Source organism: Sceloporus undulatus, chromosome 2, assembly GCF_019175285.1.
Source record: "Sceloporus undulatus isolate JIND9_A2432 ecotype Alabama chromosome 2, SceUnd_v1.1, whole genome shotgun sequence".
Lineage (NCBI taxonomy): Eukaryota > Metazoa > Chordata > Lepidosauria > Squamata > Phrynosomatidae > Sceloporus > Sceloporus undulatus.
In genome coordinates, this window is record NC_056523.1 from 217,777,720 (window position 1) to 217,795,034 (window position 17,315).

Here is a 17,315-nt window from a genome sequence, read left to right on the forward strand (position 1 = left end):
TAATTAAATCTATTGACATGTTAGGAGATGTTATATAAGGAACATTTCAGGTGAGGTAAGATTTAAAACAGTAACTGTGCTCCGTGAATTGATTGTAATTATTAGTACTGAATTATGAAACTGTGTGTGTAACTCGAATGTTTAATTTGTTTTACTGATGATAAAAGCATGAAATTTATTGTTACGATCGTGACAAGTGTGTGTTTCTTCAGCTCCCTACATTTTGAAGAAGCTGGACAGCATATGAAAACAGAGGAGCTTCGTGGATGGCCTGCGTGGAAGACCAGGTGGATTGTGGCTGCCATGCTACTGAATAGGCTGCAATGAAGAGGCTCCATATCCTGACAAACTGATCCACACATTTCTTTAGCCTTGGAAGCTATAGAAGAGAGAAGAAGGAAAACCAATAATGTCTTGTCCTTGTTTTCTTCATGTGTCAGAATGCCGTTTCTTTACATTGTTGCAAATGTGATCTTGTTCAGGGATTATAATGAGACCTGATTTGAGGAAACTGAACTGTAAACAAAGTGCTTCCAGATTGAACTCTCTCTGTGACATGTTAGAATGGTGTTGTTTTCACTCGACTGTCTCGGTACGAAGATTATCATCATGTGAAGCTTCAGTTAATAAATCTTGAATGGTTGAAATAAAACGGAGCATACATTCGAATCATAGTGTACTGCAATGTTTACAGTCAAATCAGTGATACTGATTTTTCTGTCAAATCTTTTCCAGTCGTACCATCTGCGTGGAATCAAATTCAGTCCTATGATTGCCATGTATTAATAGAATAATACAACAACCACTGCATCGCCCTCCAGTGTTCCTTGACACTCTCCTCCTGTACAGAAGCATACTTCCACTTGAGCAGCATTGGGTTTCACCCTGTGTTCCTGTAATGCAAGATCAGATTAAGGAGGGCAGAAGCTCAATTTGGCTAGATAGGAATGAAGAACTTTACTTTGAAATCTTTTCAAAATGGAAATCCTCCACTGTTGGCCCAGATGGATGGTGCTGATTAGAAATGAGAATATCTGGAGGACCACAAGGTTCCCCAGTGCTGGTTTAGAGCCTTTTTGAAATGAAAGATTTCAAAATCCTAAACCAGTCATTCTTAAAACATTGGTCCTCCAGCTGTTTTGGACTTCAGCTCTCAGAAGCCCCAGCCAGCTTGGCCAATAGTCAGAAATTCTGGGAGCTAAGGTCCAAAACATCTGGAGGACCATACTTCCGAAATCACTGCCCTAAATGGTATCACAGTTGAAGCTAAAACCGATTAGCCTTCCAATTTTTCTTTAGGACCAGGACTGTAATCTCCCTTGGGGGAAAAAAACAAGGGGAGGTTTAAGCACAGTGGGGTGTATCTCTCCTGAACAGGTCTTTATGTGTGCAAATTAGATGGGAATTTAACTACTGTACATAGACCATATTTAATACTGCATTAAGTTTTTGGCCTGCAACAAGTAACTGCTGAGATAATGTGTGGAGGAAGCCACCAGGTGGCAGCAAATATCTTTTCACTTAAACATTTCTAGCATGATAGCTATATACTTATTTCAACATTCAGGTTTCCCAATTTGTTGTAGATTTCTTTGGTCAAAATTGAATTTTGATTCAGAGGGCTTGTGAGGAGAACTATTAGTTTTATGCCACAATCAGTGACGCATACCCCTACCTACTTGTCCCACACAAGATTGCCGTGTGCCTTCAAGACATTTCCGACTTATGGTGACCCTAATGCGAACCTGTAATGGGTTTTCTTGGCAAGTTTCTTCAGAGGTGATTTGCCATTGCCATCTTCCGAGGGCGAGGGAGTGGGACTTGCCCAAGGTCACCCAGTGGGTTTTAAAGCTTGAGTGAGGAATCGAATCCTGATCTTCAAATTGTAGTCCAATGCTCTACTAGGAGTGAGAAATGCTTCTTGTTAAGCATCAAGAGAGATTAGCTGACAACTTGTTAAGAAACCTCCACACATGTACGTTCTCCTTGTGTGTATTTTTGGCCCTGTGGGAATTAGTATTCCCTCCTCCCTCTGCAGCACCCAAAGCTCCCACCCTGAAAAGCCTCTGAATCCCCAGTACAGCCATTCCCTGTTTTGTTTGGAGCGAGCAGCATTGCAGGAGTGTCTGGCTATGTCTCCATAGTCAGATGCAAAATGATATCAGTGCTGAGGTTCACAGGGATCCTCAGCACTGCTGTAATCATATTGTGTCTAGTTATGAGGGTGTAGCTATATGCTTCTGTGATTCTGCCTGCTTTTCACATAGCAGGAAAGATCCATGCTGGGGCTTCAGAGACTATTCAGTAACTTGGGGTAGTGGTGTATGGATCAGTGCAGTTTAGGTATAGGTAGGGACCTGTTATGCTACACTGAGCATTGCAGCATAGCCAAGTGTGGGATTATGGGACTTGCAATCTGAAAACATCCAGAGGGCCACAGTTACCCCACCCCTGACATAATGTCAAAGCACTAGAAGGTGTCTTGTGTTAACTGGACCGTTCTGTGTATATCTTCTCAGAAATAAGCCTCATAAAGGTCAGTGGGACTTGTTCCCATGTACGTAGGATTGCAGGCCTTTACCCCATCCTGTCTTATCTGCCAATTAAAGTAAAGGTATTCTCCGTTGACAAAGTTGTCAAGTCATGTCCGATCACAGGAGGTGGTGCTCATCTCCATTACTAAGCCAAAGAGCCAGTGCTGTTAGAGACTACTCTGTGATCATGTGGCCAGCATGACTGCACAGAAATACTGTTTACCTTCCCATTGAAGTGGTACCTATATATCTACTTGTATTTGCATGCTTTTGAACTGCTAGGTTGGCAGAAGCTGGGACTAGTGATGGGAGCTCATCCCATCATGTGGCACCCGGACCTCGAACTGCCAACCTGCCAATCTTCCGATCAACAGAGTCAGTGCCTTAGCTACAGTATCCCTTGTCTGGTCTGCCAATTACAGCAGCCTATGTTCATATGAAATACATTTATTTAATTTATTTAATTTCTGCATGACACAAACAACTATTAAATGGTACAAGATCCAGGGAAGAAAAAGGTGGCAATCCTTTTAAAAATTCACCACAGGCAGTAGGTACTTTGTTGCTGTATGCCTTCAAGTTGTTTCTGACTTAGGATGACCCTAAAGTGAACCAACCACGGGCTTTTCTTGGCAAGTTTCTTCAGAGGGCATTGTTTTCCTTTGAAGCTGAAAGAGTGTGACTTGACCAATGTCACCACTGGGTTTCATGGCTGAGCTGGGAATCAAACACTGGTCACCAGAGTCATAGTCCTAATGCTCAAACCACTACAGCAAAAGGTCAAAATTATGAACTGTCAATCTTGGTTTAATTTTACAGATAAAACCGTTATAGTTGACACTTGTTGCTAAAGTAAATTTTGCCGAGAGACAGGGATCTGTTTTCAGGATGCTCTTAAATGCTGTGCTAGAGGTCTATTTGAGAGTGCTGATAAAAAGAACAATGTTAAGAAGTATTTGAGAGTGTCAGTAAAAAAACAGGTTTAAAATATTTTTAAAAACATGCTTTAATTGAGCATTTGTTACATTAACTACAGGGTCAATATTAATCAGACATTCTAGAAAAGGGCATAAAAACTGCAACACTGAGCAAAAAAGAATATCAAGAGAGTGTCTTCTAGTCCTTGGCAGGTAGGAAATTAAATTACTAATTCACTGGTATCTAGTCTGTGCTCAGCTCCGATTCTATCAGAGGTCGTCAAATAATGTCTTCCTATAGAGAAAGCAGAGGAAAGATGGTGATGTCAGTTGTAGAAGCATTATGGATCCTTACCTATACATAAGAGGAGAAGCACACTATTCAGATCAATGGCAGGGGACGGGGCTTTTTACAAAGATGGAGAACTGCATTGCTATGTTAGCTCTTCTGAAATAATGAATAAAGCGTAAGCTAAAAATAAGACATTTATTTTCTGGAACTTCTTATTCTCCTTTTGTCCTGTATGTAAATGCTCCCTTGTCTGATGGTGTCACAAACTAGTAGGAACGAAGAAGATGGAGTTGCAGTATAACAACACGAGGGGGCACATTCCCCATCCTTGCCTTACAGAATGATATAAAAAAGGGACAAGTTCCTGCTCAGAGGTACATACAATTCAGTTCCAACATAGAGAAAAAGAGGGGTCCAAAGAATATTTGCATTTATATTTTGGATTTTATTTTTCAGTCAAGGATATGAACTAGAGGTTATACCAAATGTATTAACTAGGCACCAGGCTGTCTAGAGCAGTGCTTCTTAGCCTGTATGGATCAGAACTTTCTTTTCTTAATGTGCCAGCATCTGTACTGTATTTGGCTAAATCTGTTCTTTCTTGGAAACCCTACAGAAAATGGCATCTGGTTATGGACTGGCGGCAGCCCATGGACCACCATATCTAGAGGACTGCACCTTCTCCACTCCGCTATAGAGCATCATACAAAAACAGGGACTTTGTTGTCAAATAAGATGAAAGCTGGAGCCTACACACATTTTGAAAACATGTATTCCTAGAATTAAAGATGACTGTTAGAATCAAATGGATTTTAAATTTCCTGGACTTTGAAAATCTCCCAATTGCCACATGGTCAGAAGGAGGAAGGCCAGCCTGCAAAACATACCCTCCCCGTACCATCTTAACTAAGGACAAAAACATTATAAAGCAGGCATCTGACTAATATCTCCAATTGTTTTTCTCCTGTTTTGTTTGTAACACCTTGCCTGAAGAAGCCATAGAGCTTCAAAAGCTTGCAACAAGCATATTTGGTTGGCCAATAAAGGTATCACTGTTTGGTGAGATTTTATTTGAATTTGTTAGAATCACTGTTACCTTGCTGCTACTTCTTGCCTCCCAATGTTTGGAAATGAGCCTTCTTATTTTTATTTTGCTCCAGAACTTTAATGTTTCCCTCTGCCTGTGTTTCTCCCACCATATTTGTGGCATGACACTGGTAAATCCCCTCGTCTTCTTTTGTCAGCGGATTAATCTGCAGAGTGTTGGGTTGGAGGAGAGGAATACACGGCCACAAAGATGAAAAATGTTAAGTGTAGCAATGAAAGGGTTAGTGCATGTCAATGCAATTCTCAAATCTTACAACAGCGTGGGAACTGTGTGACCTACAGCAGCCTTTTGTGCAGTTCTTCACCGTGCCCCTGAGCCCCCATTCCCTAAAAGAAATATGTAGCCCCAAATGGAAAACATTACATGTAGAGACCTCTTGGGTGTGCTATTCTCCATTGAAAGTCTGCTATTCTCTTTCTCTCTCACACCCGCCTTTTAAAGTCTCCAAACTTTTATGAATCTAGATATAGAAGTGACCGAGGAGCAGCTATATGGTTGAACCCAACTAAAACCCCTTGACATCTATGGGCTACCTCCTAGAAGATTTTGGATTCCAGAAACTAGAGTCTCCAGCTGTGTTTTCAAATGTTTAAAGCTGCCATTCTCTTGGCTTTTCTAATAAGACACTGCTAGGATGCACCTCGTGTCATCTAATCTAGAGCAGATCCATGGCAAATGCACACTCCTGTCTTACAACAAGGGGCAATCTCATTTTCTCCTTCACTAGAATTTCATATGGAAAATGGCTTTGAGGAATGATATAGTACATCTCTTCTTTTTTAAAAGCAAGAAAACGTTTATTGAACTACACAAAACAGATGAGCTATTGTGCTGTAGTACATTTCTAATTTAAATAAATTTATTTGTTGGTCTTCTGTGGGGAATGGCTTAGAAAATATGAGGTGCAGTCTAGTGGTATCATTTGTTGTTGTTTGCCTTCAAGATGTTTCTGATATATGGCAACCCCAAGGCAACCCTATCATGGGATCTGCTTGGCAGGTTTCTTCAGAGAGGGTTTTCTATTTCCATCCTCTGAGACTGAGGGAGTGTGACTTGCCCAAAGTCACCCAGTGAGTTTGCATGGCTGAGCTGGGATAATATAAGAAAGAAAAGCCAAGAGAACGGTGGCTTAAAAGTACATTTCAAGACATGGCTGGAGAATCTGAAGGAGAAGGTGCCCACAGATGTCAAGAGGTTTGGGTTGGGTTCTACTATCCAGTTCTTGGTCTAATTCTGATATTGGCCTAAATGCCATTGCCAGCCCCTCTGAATCAATTTATGATTGATACATCAACACCTGAATAAATCCCATTGATTCATGGGGCCTACTCTACTTGGGACTAGCCATTGCATTTAGTTCAGTAATTCCCAAACTCTGGCCTTCCAGGTGTTATGGACTTCAGCTGGTCTGACTCCCAGATCATTCCAGATCATTTGCCAAAATGGCTGAGACTCCTGGGAGCTGACGTCCCAGACACCTAGTGGGCCAGAGTTTTGGAATCATTAATTTAGGTCAAAGTCCCTCTCTCCAGCTGAGAGCAAGCTGTCCTCCCTCCAGCAGCTGACTGTGTTGGGGCTGGAGGGCAAGATAAATGCGGGTAGCATAACTAAAGAAAACAGAAAAGAAAATTTACAGCGCTTTATAAATAAAGGATAATAATAATAATAATAAAATGAGTGTCCTCATCCATTGTTGACATCAGTTCCACCTAGTATCAGTACACAATCCATGACAAATTAAGTACAAAGGCTTGGCTGGGAATCATGTAACCTCCACATGTTGTTGGACTGCAACTCCCAGCCTTCTTTACCATTGGCTATGCTGTCTACAGCTGCTGGGACTTTCACTGCAACCACATGTGAATGGTCACCTGATTTCCATCTTTTTCCTTCCCTAAAGGAGGCACAGCTTGCAACAGAAAAAACATTTCCCCTTTACAGTGACTGCAGTATTATTACCTCCTTCCTTTCACCACCATGGACTTACCAAAACCCAGCCTGTGCTCTCATGTTTAGAAGGACCACCTCGAACCTGGATGGCCATGTTGACTCTGTCTCCAGGCAATTCTTCTAGGAGTTTAACTCCCTTTGGGGACTCTGTTACCTGCAACATATAACAATGTGAGAATGCTTCAGTTCCAAGATCAATAACATACCTTGATCTGGGGGGCAATTTTTTGCTTGTGGGAGCCTCCAGAGGTCACAGTCACTGTCATCATCCCAAACCCTTAAACTGCATGTGTCTGGAAGTCTACTCCTGGCTTTGAAAAACAAGTGTGTGTGTGTGTGTGTGTGTGTGTGTGTGTGTGTGTGTGTATATATATATATATATATATATATATACTGTATATAGTTAAGTAGCAGTGAACTACTGTTTCAAACTTTTCCGAGAAATACGGCCTGGTTTTGGCCAGGAAAAGAGTGGTGGAATGAGTCTAGAAGTGTTGAGAGTGAATGGTCACAGTGTGCCTCATACTTTAAATACAGATTCACAAATATTAAGCTCATAATGTGACCACTCATCTCACCTTTTCTTTGGAGCTACACACTTCACATTTTCTCAGGTTGTCATATTGAATCCCTTTAACCTGTATGTGGTCAAGGTTTATCTTTGCCTGGGAGGCCGGCGCTAAAAACCACATGAAACCAAGTTGGATGAAAGGCCACAACTTTATTAGCAACAGCAAACCAGAACAGAAGGGTTGGCACAAAGCATAAGGTCAGGATTTGAAGCATCGACTAACCCCACGGTTAATTGATAAGCAGCATACCTGGTGACCGCCAGGCGTTGGGATGACCTAGGGGCTAAAGAACGCCAACTAGCCGCCATCACACCAGACGGTCTCTTGTTCTCAAAACCCCTAGTCACTGGGTGGCTTAACCATGTTGTGGCCCCCGCAATGGCCACAACGCATGCCCAGCTCGCCCCCGGGTCCCTATTGACTCCCAAACCAGTGGTCCATAGTCCTGGTAACCAAACCAACCAGATCCTGGCCTATGCTGCTGCCCCAAGTTGAGACAGAAAACCCCAAGCACCCAAGTAGAGGGTGGGTGGGAGAGCCGAGCGGCAAATGGCTGTGGGGCCTGGCCGCATGGCCCTTAAATAGGCCAAGGCCCTGCCTCCTCACCCAGGGCAGCCCAACCAATGAGCTGCCCTGGAGGAATGAAGCCTCACCATAGAGGCTTCCTCCGCCCCTACAGAGCAGCGCGGGCGGAAGGGGTGGGCCCTTCCGCCCAGCTCACCAATCAGGGCGGAGGATGGCCCCGACCTGGAAATTGGGGCCAGGGAGCCGCGCCGGCTCCCGGCGGCAAAGCAGCCGGCCCGCGCAGTCAGGAAGCCGCGTTTTTGAGGTGTACCTGGACTACCTTCTACCTTCATCACTTTCTGGTGTTTTCTCAATGAGTTTCATATGCATCAAACATACTTCAGACATCCCTGCCAGGAATAAGTAGAAAGCCCAACTGCAGGTTTGTAGAGGCCAAAGTGCCACCAGTGTCGCACTCAGTAGGCTTACCAGCTGATCCAGACTGTCCTAGCAGCAGAAGCAAGTGGCTTAGCACCAGCCTTCTTGAGACAATGAATTATGTATGGCTGGACCTCGTCCTGAGGCCATTTTGTAATACTATTGGCAACGGATGGTGGCAGTGGCAGCCACAGAAGAACCCTAGCTGCATGAGTGTGGTGTTTTTGTTGTTGTTATTTCTGTGTGCCTTTAGGTCATTTCTGATATATGGTGACCCTAAGGAGAACCTATCATGAGGTTTTCTTGGCAAGGTTTGTTCAGAGGAGGTTTAGCGCAGCCTTCCCCTGGGGCTGAGAGTGTGTGAGTTGCCCAATGTCACCCAGTGATTTCCATGGCTGAAATGGACATTGAACTCGGGTCTCCAGAATCATAATCCAACACTCAAACCATTATGTCATGCTGGCTTTTGTCAGCTCTGGGCAAATAAAAGGTGTGTGAATGTCAGGATGCTGGCATTTGCCTGAAAGTACTAGCTGTGACCTGGTACCAAGCCTGATTTGAACCACAAAGTATAAGTTACATGAACAATTCTGGCTTTGTGGAAAAAGAAGAGGAGGAGGAGGAGGAGGGTGGGAGGAGGGCAGGGAGAAGTCACTGGTTAAATGCCTGAAGAGCAGTTTTCTGCAACCTGGCACCCTCCAGAGGGGTAGGACTACAACTCCCAGAACCCCATCACCTGCCTGGAAGAATACTTGGAGTTGCAGTACAACATATTTGGAGGTTAGTTTTTTGTGGGTTTTTCGGGCCATTTTCTATAAGAGTTTATTCCTGACCTTTCACCAGCATCATTCTCTGAAGATGCCAGTCACAGATGCTGGCGAAATGACAGGAATAAACCCTTATAGAACATGGCCACATAGCCTGGCAAACCCACAAAAAACTATGGATGCCAATTTGAATATTGTTTGGTTTGGGAAAGTTTGGTTATCATGGTCGTACCGGGAGAGTTACTGTCATGTTTCTAGAAAGTTGTTCCTATAAATCATTTAGGCAATTAAGAAGGGTGATTTTTTAAAACATACCTTTTTCCAAGTGATGATGGGAGTTGGGACTGCTTTGACTTCACAGGAGAGGTAGACCTGTGCTCCAGTTACATTGTGAATCCGTTTTGGTGGCACAACAATTGCAGGAGCTGGAAGAGGAGAAACAAAGAAACAAACTCCACATTTCAGAATTTCAGCTTTTCTAGAACTGAATGGATTTGAAGATGTCTGCCTTTGGCATACAGAGGTTCTATAGAGTGGGAAGCTAGTTAGCAGCAGTAATCTGTTAGTGTATTTTTCCTAAATCTGCTTAATTCCCAGAGTTGGACTATAGCAATCAAGTAAAATGTATTAATTTACCTTACGGCTGCATTTAAATGCACTCTCTTGGAAAGTTTAAGTTCAGCAATTCTAGTTGAACAATTGGAATTTGAGCCTGGTGCAAAATGTAGACTTTTGAGAACTAAGAATTACTAATTTTTTTTCTTTTTAAAAGTGTTCCACCCTCATGGCTGTAAAAATAAATTTGAAACCAGGTATGCAAGAAATATGTTATAACTATCTAGGTGTGAAGCTGTCCTTTCTCATGGACGCCACTATTGGTTTCCCCCCCACCACGAATACTCCTTAATCTCATGGTTATCTCCCTGCTATCATCTACCTTTTTGTGAGAAGAAAAAATCACCCTTAACCACAGTTTAGAAGTGTTGGAACAAGGCTGGTTGAGCCTAGAGTGTGAATGTGTCTCCCTCCCCTACAATCACACAGTTTGAGGAACGGAGTGAAAATGTTCACTTATTAATATAAATTAGCCAGGAATTCTCTTTTGTTTTACCAAATCATGATTTGTTGAAACAAGTCAAGATCAAACCATGGTTTCTGACCATGGCTGCATTTGCTTCAATAAAGCAAAGTTTAAATGACTTGCATGTCCCTGTTTGGATGTAGCTAATTGCAGTAGTAACAACTCGGATGTAGTTGCTTCCTTGTGGGCCTATTGGAAAGGAAAGTGAAAAAATGGTTGCACTCGAGACTAGAACAAGATCATTTAAAACTACAGATTACAGCAGTGGTTCCCAACCTTTGGTCCTGCAGATGTTTTGGAATTTAAATGCAACATGTTCTAGCCAGGATCGCCAATGGGAAATGGTGCTGGGGAGGGACCCATAACATCTAGAAGGCTGAACTTTGAGAACAATGTTATTTATCAGAATTTAGAAATATATTTTATAGTTCCATCCAAACTACCATTTATACTCGACTATAAGTCAGCCCCATGTATAAACCGAGGGCAAGTTTTGCGGCCAAAATTATGAATTTTGATATAATCCATGGATAAGTCAAGGGTGAAACTCAGGGGTATGTAACAAAGAATCTAAAGAATAAAGCAAATGAAAATAGTACCAAAGAACTTAGGCACAATTGTTTGTGTTCACACTAAAGGCTGGATGGATGAGAGAGTAGAGGTGGATCAGTGCTTCCAGGACAGATTACACTCTTGCCCTCCACCAGGAGATAGTTCCTTTATTAAAATAAGAATGAAAGTACAGCACTTATATTGACCTGTGGATAAGTCGACGTGTTTTTTGGGGGTCAGTTTTTAGACTAAAATTTCTAGACTTATACATGAGTATATACAGTGTCCCAATATTCAATTACAGTTTTTTGGCTTTTAGTCCAAACTTTAGAGGAGCTATCCAGGTGATGGACACAATCCCAAAATAAATATCGCACCCTGGCTAAAGCTCAGACTAAAATCTGGAATGGCTTCACAGCCTCCCTAACACAGAAACCACCAGCCCAATATATCACAAATAATAGCCAGCTCCATTGCTCTTGGATGAATTCTACAGTCTGGTCAACCAGTAAGCCCAGAATTTCCATCACTGGAGGAAAAGATAGCAGCTGAAGTCAAACAAGAGTTTTTCAGAGCATTGAAAGCGTCGATAGGGGTGCAAAATCCGAGCCTGCAAGCTACACAAAGCTTTCTATTTTCTCGCTGATGTTTCTGATCAAAGTGATTTTTGAAGCACTTGGGAACCATATAATGGAAGCAACAACAGGATAAGCATGCATGCCACGAGCAGCAGTTTCTCTTTTCAAATCTGCTTCATTTCTCTAAAAGGCAGAATAGTGTCTGCCTTGAGCCTGTAGCACACAAAGGGAACACACTGATTCCAGGTGCCTTAATTTTTCAATATTTCCCCTTTTTATTTCACGCAGAGTGCTTGCCTAGCCGTATCTATGGCAACATTTCTGAAGAATGAGAAGTCTTCTTGGAAGGGCACCCTTGCAAAAATTAAGTCAATTTTCTTCTAGTTTTTACAGACTGTGAGGAAAATGCAGACATTCTGGGTCCTCTCCACATTAGCACTATTTTTCTTTCAGATGGCAATTATCACAGGAGGATATCTATGAACCAATCTTTATGAATACACCATCACTGTTGCTCGAAACCCTCCTCTCTATTAAGCTTAACTCTACAAAATCATGGCCTATGCTTATACCACTGAGCTGGTACCAACACACCTGGCACACTTAAGATGTTGGGGGAATACGGAAGAGGATGCTTAGGTAGGATTTGTTTGTTTGTTTGTTTGTTTATTGATGGATGGATGGAGGGTGTGGATTTTCTTCACTGCTGGCACCTGTCCCTGATCATATTGTGTTGAAAAGGGGACAGAGCCAAGGGAGGAGAGGATAAGGCCATCTGTTAGAAGATCTCCCATCTGTAAAATTACCATTGATAAATGAATATTTTCAGTAAGGCTGCTTAACTGAGTTTAGAAAGAGATGAAGCATTCCATACAGAATGCAGTGTAATTCCCTTTGGATCCAGGGATTAATACCTGCTGAGTCTCTTCTGTTTCAAGGGTTAGGGTAGACTAATGGCATAATTGTTCACATCTGCTATAAGATACAGTTGTCTCTCTGATTTAAATGTGTGTATGTGTTGTGTGTGAGAGAGAAAGAAAGAGAGAGGTTTACAGTTTTTCCATAGTGATGCTATCAAAATTAGTTGTCAAGTGGCTCGCTGTAACAACTGTATTACGTACCCCACAAATACTTTTGATTGCCTGAAGATTTGAGTTGTAAACTACGGAACTACAGTACATCCAAAACACCAGTACAATTGTAAAACTCTTTACAATTCAGTTCTTGTTTCTTGCCTAGAGCAGGAAGAGCAGATTTCCAGCTGCTATTTTAGAGTACAGGAGTCCACCTTTATCCACGGTTTTGCTTTCCATGGTTTGCCGTGGTCATCCAGAGTCTGAAAATTTAACATAGTCCCTATCTGCTGTTTTGCTCACTGAGGTCCAATCGAGGTCCAAAAACATGATAGGTATAGGGTTTAGTACTATCCAGAGTGTCAGGCATCCACAGGGAATCTTGAAACGTATTCCCAATGAATAAGGAAGAGACTACTGGCCTGTACTGCATGGATCCAATATAGCTCTTCCTATTTTTGCAAATCTTGAGAGATCCTGTATTCTCAGGACTTTCCTGTATAAAAGCACTCGGCCATAGAAATTGATTTTACTCCCTCGCATCATGTATTATGCTACCACTCTGCCCATTGGTTATGCTGTTATTAATAATTTATTTTAAATTAATTTTAATTGTGACATGTTTAATTCTTTTTCAGGGGGTATTGTAATATTATATGTACTAAGTATTGTATGTTGAATACTTTTAACTATGTTAACCGCTTTCATTGTTTTATTACAGAAAGCAGGATACAAATAAAAGATTTATTTATTTATTTATTTATTTATTCCCAGATAATTTTCCAGATATTGTCCTGCATGGTCAGGCTGCATGAGAAATTTGGCACATCAAGGATTTCACAGCTTTTTACAAGCATTATTTACACTTGCAGTTTATTCACAAAGTCAAAGAGTGAGTTTAAGAAACAGATAGGTGGAATATGTCTATTTTTTACAACAATATCCCAATATATGTCATTTCTTTATGAACCAAACTATGGGCATCTTTTTTGGCCATACCATGATGACAAACTAAAAAAAAAACCTCAAACAGTGCCACTAGGGATTAGGTAGAACTGCTTGGGGGAACAGACCTGGTTATCAGTTTGGTATCTTTGAAAACAAAGACAAAAGCTGTGGTCGTGATCATTTTTAATTATTTTGCCTGGTAGAGCTATGTTCTATTCACATTCTGGATCTGAAAAAGGAATCATACCAACCAGAGCCCAGGTAGAACTCAATGGTCCTCAAATGTGAGTGGCCCAATTGTGCCTTCCATATGTATCCTGTGGTTTTATGGGTGAGGTGGGATTACAAAACAGATTTTTAGTAGTCTTTTCCCCTTATAAAAGCAATATGCTCCGTTTCTTCTGACATTTATTTTTTTTATCAAAGCAATTATTTGCAATTATTTTGCATTTCTTTTTCAAGAATGCAGTGGCAACAATGCAGCTTTGATATGATGTTGTACTACATTTCTTCTGACAAATGGCTGATAATGAAAAGAGAACTAGTGAGGGCTAATTGATCTGCAGACATCCAAGTCCACATGTTTTGCTCAACCATGAAACTAGCTGGGTGGTAGGTCAGTCTAATCTATAGACCTAACTTGCTGCAGACGGTCGTTTTGTAGGGTAAAAGTGTGTGTGTGTGTGTGTGTATCTGCGTGCCAGGAAGGCGAACTCTCATGCACAACACTCTCAGCTCCTTCAAAAAAGGACAGGATACAAATATTATAATGGGCTAGATTTCAGTCCTCTGTATTTTAAAACAGTAATTGGGCCTCAATTGGTCTCAGATATCAAAACCAACTTTGAACAGATCCTTTTATCCATCCCCAGTTCTGACTACAAAGCCTTTCCCTTCTGACTGTGGCTCTGTCCATTTTGCTACATTCAGCCTTGGGACACAGAGAGCATTTCTACAGGATCCCAAAACTGGATATTTCTCCCCAGTGCCACTTTTTTGCAGCACAAAGGCCAACACAATTCTCTCCCGGCAAATATTTGCCCCAGCCCCATTACAAAGACTGAATAAAAAAGCTTTGTGCAAGGAGTTTAAACCAAGCTGAAGGCAGGCAGAATCATCCTTCATCAGGAATCATCTTTCATCATCCTTCTTCATCCTTCATCAGCCTAAACTCCAAGCAAAGAAGGAAAGGGCATAAATGAGGATACAATGCATCCTTTCATCAAACTCCTCAACTACCACCATTAGCAGAATATAAGCAAATATCATGTACACAAAATATACGCACACACCCCTGCCTACCTTTTTCTTTCTATTCTATTGATCTAGAATTAGTATTACTATCTTGGTTCTCTGTGAACAGTGACAAACACAACTGAGACCCATCCATTTATTAGTCTAATTAGAAACTCAAATGTGTTGTCTTCTTGTGCTTAATCAACCCTCATTTAGAGTTTAATATTTGCTATTATGATCAGCAGTAACTGAAGGTTGAGATGCAAATAACTAAGTATGGCATTTTCCTATAAAAATACCAATTTCACACCTCCTCAGACTGACAAAGGGACAAAGAACATCTAGCCTGAGAAAGCCATACATAGCCAAGGCTTGAGATTCATTTTAACGAATAAAAATATGTAGGGAAAAACATGTATTCATTTTAAAATATGCACAGATAAAAATGTCAATATTTGAAGAAGGAACAGAGGGATGGATGAGAGGGATATGTACTGAAATATGTTCATCAGGAAAAATAAGAAATGTGTAAATGTAGAAAAACTGTGCATAAACATCTGTGAGTGCGTGTGTGGGATTTATAACCCTGTATGGAAATGGGATGGGAGTGAGAATGCCACTGGGATACCAATAAATGCAATAAATGCAAATGTAAAAAGAAATTGACAGGCTTTTACATTCCTACCAGAAGGTCCAGAAAATTAACTTCATTCCCCGATTCATTTCCACCTAAACTGTGCTGCTACCCAGGCACTGATAGCTGTGCCGCTGGTAAGGTCAGGCTTTTGCTGAGGAGCCAGACTAAATTTGCCAAACAACTATGGGCAGCAGCAGTGTGGGGTGACACTGGTGGAAGATCTCTCAGAGACAATGGCAGTGGCATCACTGCTAGTGCTTGTTAGTACTATGCAAAAGAATTCACAGTAACCCCCTTTTGAATGTATTTTACCATGAAAAACCTATGATGAGACAATCCAAAATAAAACAAGTGATAGTGCCAGAAGACTAGACTCTCAGGTTGGAAGGCAGTCAACTAGATACTGGCAGGGAATTAGCCAGGATTTTGGGAAGGGGGGGGGGTCCAGACTAAGTGCCACCATTATAATGGGGCTTGGGTGCGGTGGCGCAGCAGCACACACCATTCATTTTATCTAATGGAAGGGGGGGTCCGGACCCCAAGAACCTCCCCCCCGGCTACGTCCCTGATACTGGGGTAGAGCAGAGGACAACTACAAGGATCATTGTGGCTAATGGTGCAAGACTCAAACTGAAAGGACATTCATCTGTTGATATGCTTAGAGGTGAAAGGAAGATCTGAAGCTGCACAACACATATTATAGGAACACAGAATGAGAGAAGCATGAACTAGGGGAAGCTAGATATAGTAAAACAAGAAATGGAACATATAAACATCAAAATAGTTGAGGTGAGTGAACTAAACCTGACAGAGTCAGATAATTACAAAGTGTTTTATTCTGGAAATGAAAATCTATGAAGAAATATGGTGGCTTTAATAGCGAGGAGAGATGTAGCAAAAGCAGTAAAAGGATATAATGTAAAGTCTGACTGGATAATGTCAACAAGACCTCAAGGAAAACCCATCAATATAAACAAAATCCAAGTTTATGCTCCAATTATGGAGGCAAAAGTAGGGGGGAAAAGATGGTTAATAAACACTGCTTGAGCGGTCTGCTGCCGCCGCCAGTTGCTCATGCGGGAGCCGGAAGACAGCCACCCGCGCGGCTCCCGCACAGACCGAAAAAGAAGCTCCAAAGGAGCTTCTTAAGCGGCGCCTCTATGACGTCGTGATGCGCCAGGGGCGACTCCGCAACGTCATAGACCCCGTGACACGTGCGGACGCATAGCGTCAGATACGTAAAAAGGTGGCCGCCCATGTGGAAGGGGTGCCGCCAGGTTGTACGTATGGAATATTACTAGGGTTAGGGGGATCGGAAGCATCACCCCTTCCGAACCGATACGTTATTTCCATACGTATTTTTTGGCGGTTTGTACCCGCCTCTGTGTTTGAAGTCCAGGAGAAATAGACCACACACCAAACAGGTTTCGCATAGCAATTGGAATCAAAAGTAGGAAAATGCAAACCAAAGATTGCTGGAAATTTGGCCTAAATCAAGAAAGAAGCATCAGATGACTACTGAATTTGGTGAGGCTAAGTTTGTTTTCATTGCAAACACATTCTACAGCAATGAAGGAGGTGATGTGCACATGAACATCACCTGATGGCCAATATAGAAAACAAACAGATTACATATCAAAAGCAGAAGATGGAGGAGAACAGGTTGTTTGCCTATAACTATAGTTCTTTGTGGTCACTCCGTTACTTTCTGATATCACTTTATTTGCACAATTGCGTGTGATAATCATTCCCACAATTACTCACCATTTCGCTTATTTGTAGGATGCTAAATGGGCTTTAACTCTCTTTAATGCTGAAGTTACCCCCAGTGTGATAAACTCAGTGACCTGAGTCCAGAGGATAGTGGGATATAAAAGTGAACAATATGGAGCATATGGCAGCTCTGCAAGATTTCAGCAGGGAAATCCCATTCAAGGATGTAGGTGAGGCTTCAGTTAACTCTAGTTGAAACGACTCTACTAGGCAGGAGGGCAGCTTGTCTTGTAGCTCAAATGCCAGGTATATAGTTGCTGCAATGCCTCTATAGAGAGTCTGGTAGTAGACTTAGGCTGTCCTACTCATAGGTGGAAATATCTGAAGTCTACACCACACAAACATCCAGGCAGTT

General features: G+C 41.8%; 2 protein-coding genes across 2 annotated transcripts in view; one reads left to right on the forward strand and one right to left on the reverse strand.

Annotated features, from left to right (window-relative positions):
* The window catches only part of TOMM5 (translocase of outer mitochondrial membrane 5), a 2,612-nt gene extending 1,946 nt beyond the window's left edge, over window positions 1-666 (forward strand). The window contains exon 2 of the mRNA XM_042448036.1: window positions 213-666. Within this exon, the coding sequence (XP_042303970.1) occupies window positions 213-247 (35 nt within the window). The 3' untranslated portion in view covers window positions 248-666. The remainder of the gene's footprint in view (window positions 1-212) is intronic.
* Window positions 667-3,522: 2,856 nt separating this feature from the next.
* IGFBPL1 (insulin like growth factor binding protein like 1) overlaps window positions 3,523-17,315 on the reverse strand; it is a 62,187-nt gene continuing 48,394 nt past the window's right edge. The window contains exons 2-5 of the mRNA XM_042447678.1: window positions 9,398-9,507; window positions 6,839-6,955; window positions 4,840-4,996; window positions 3,523-3,746 (exon numbers count right to left, since the gene is read on the reverse strand). Of these exons, the coding sequence (XP_042303612.1) occupies window positions 4,847-4,996; window positions 6,839-6,955; window positions 9,398-9,507 (377 nt within the window). The 3' untranslated portion in view covers window positions 3,523-3,746; window positions 4,840-4,846. The remainder of the gene's footprint in view (window positions 3,747-4,839; window positions 4,997-6,838; window positions 6,956-9,397; window positions 9,508-17,315) is intronic.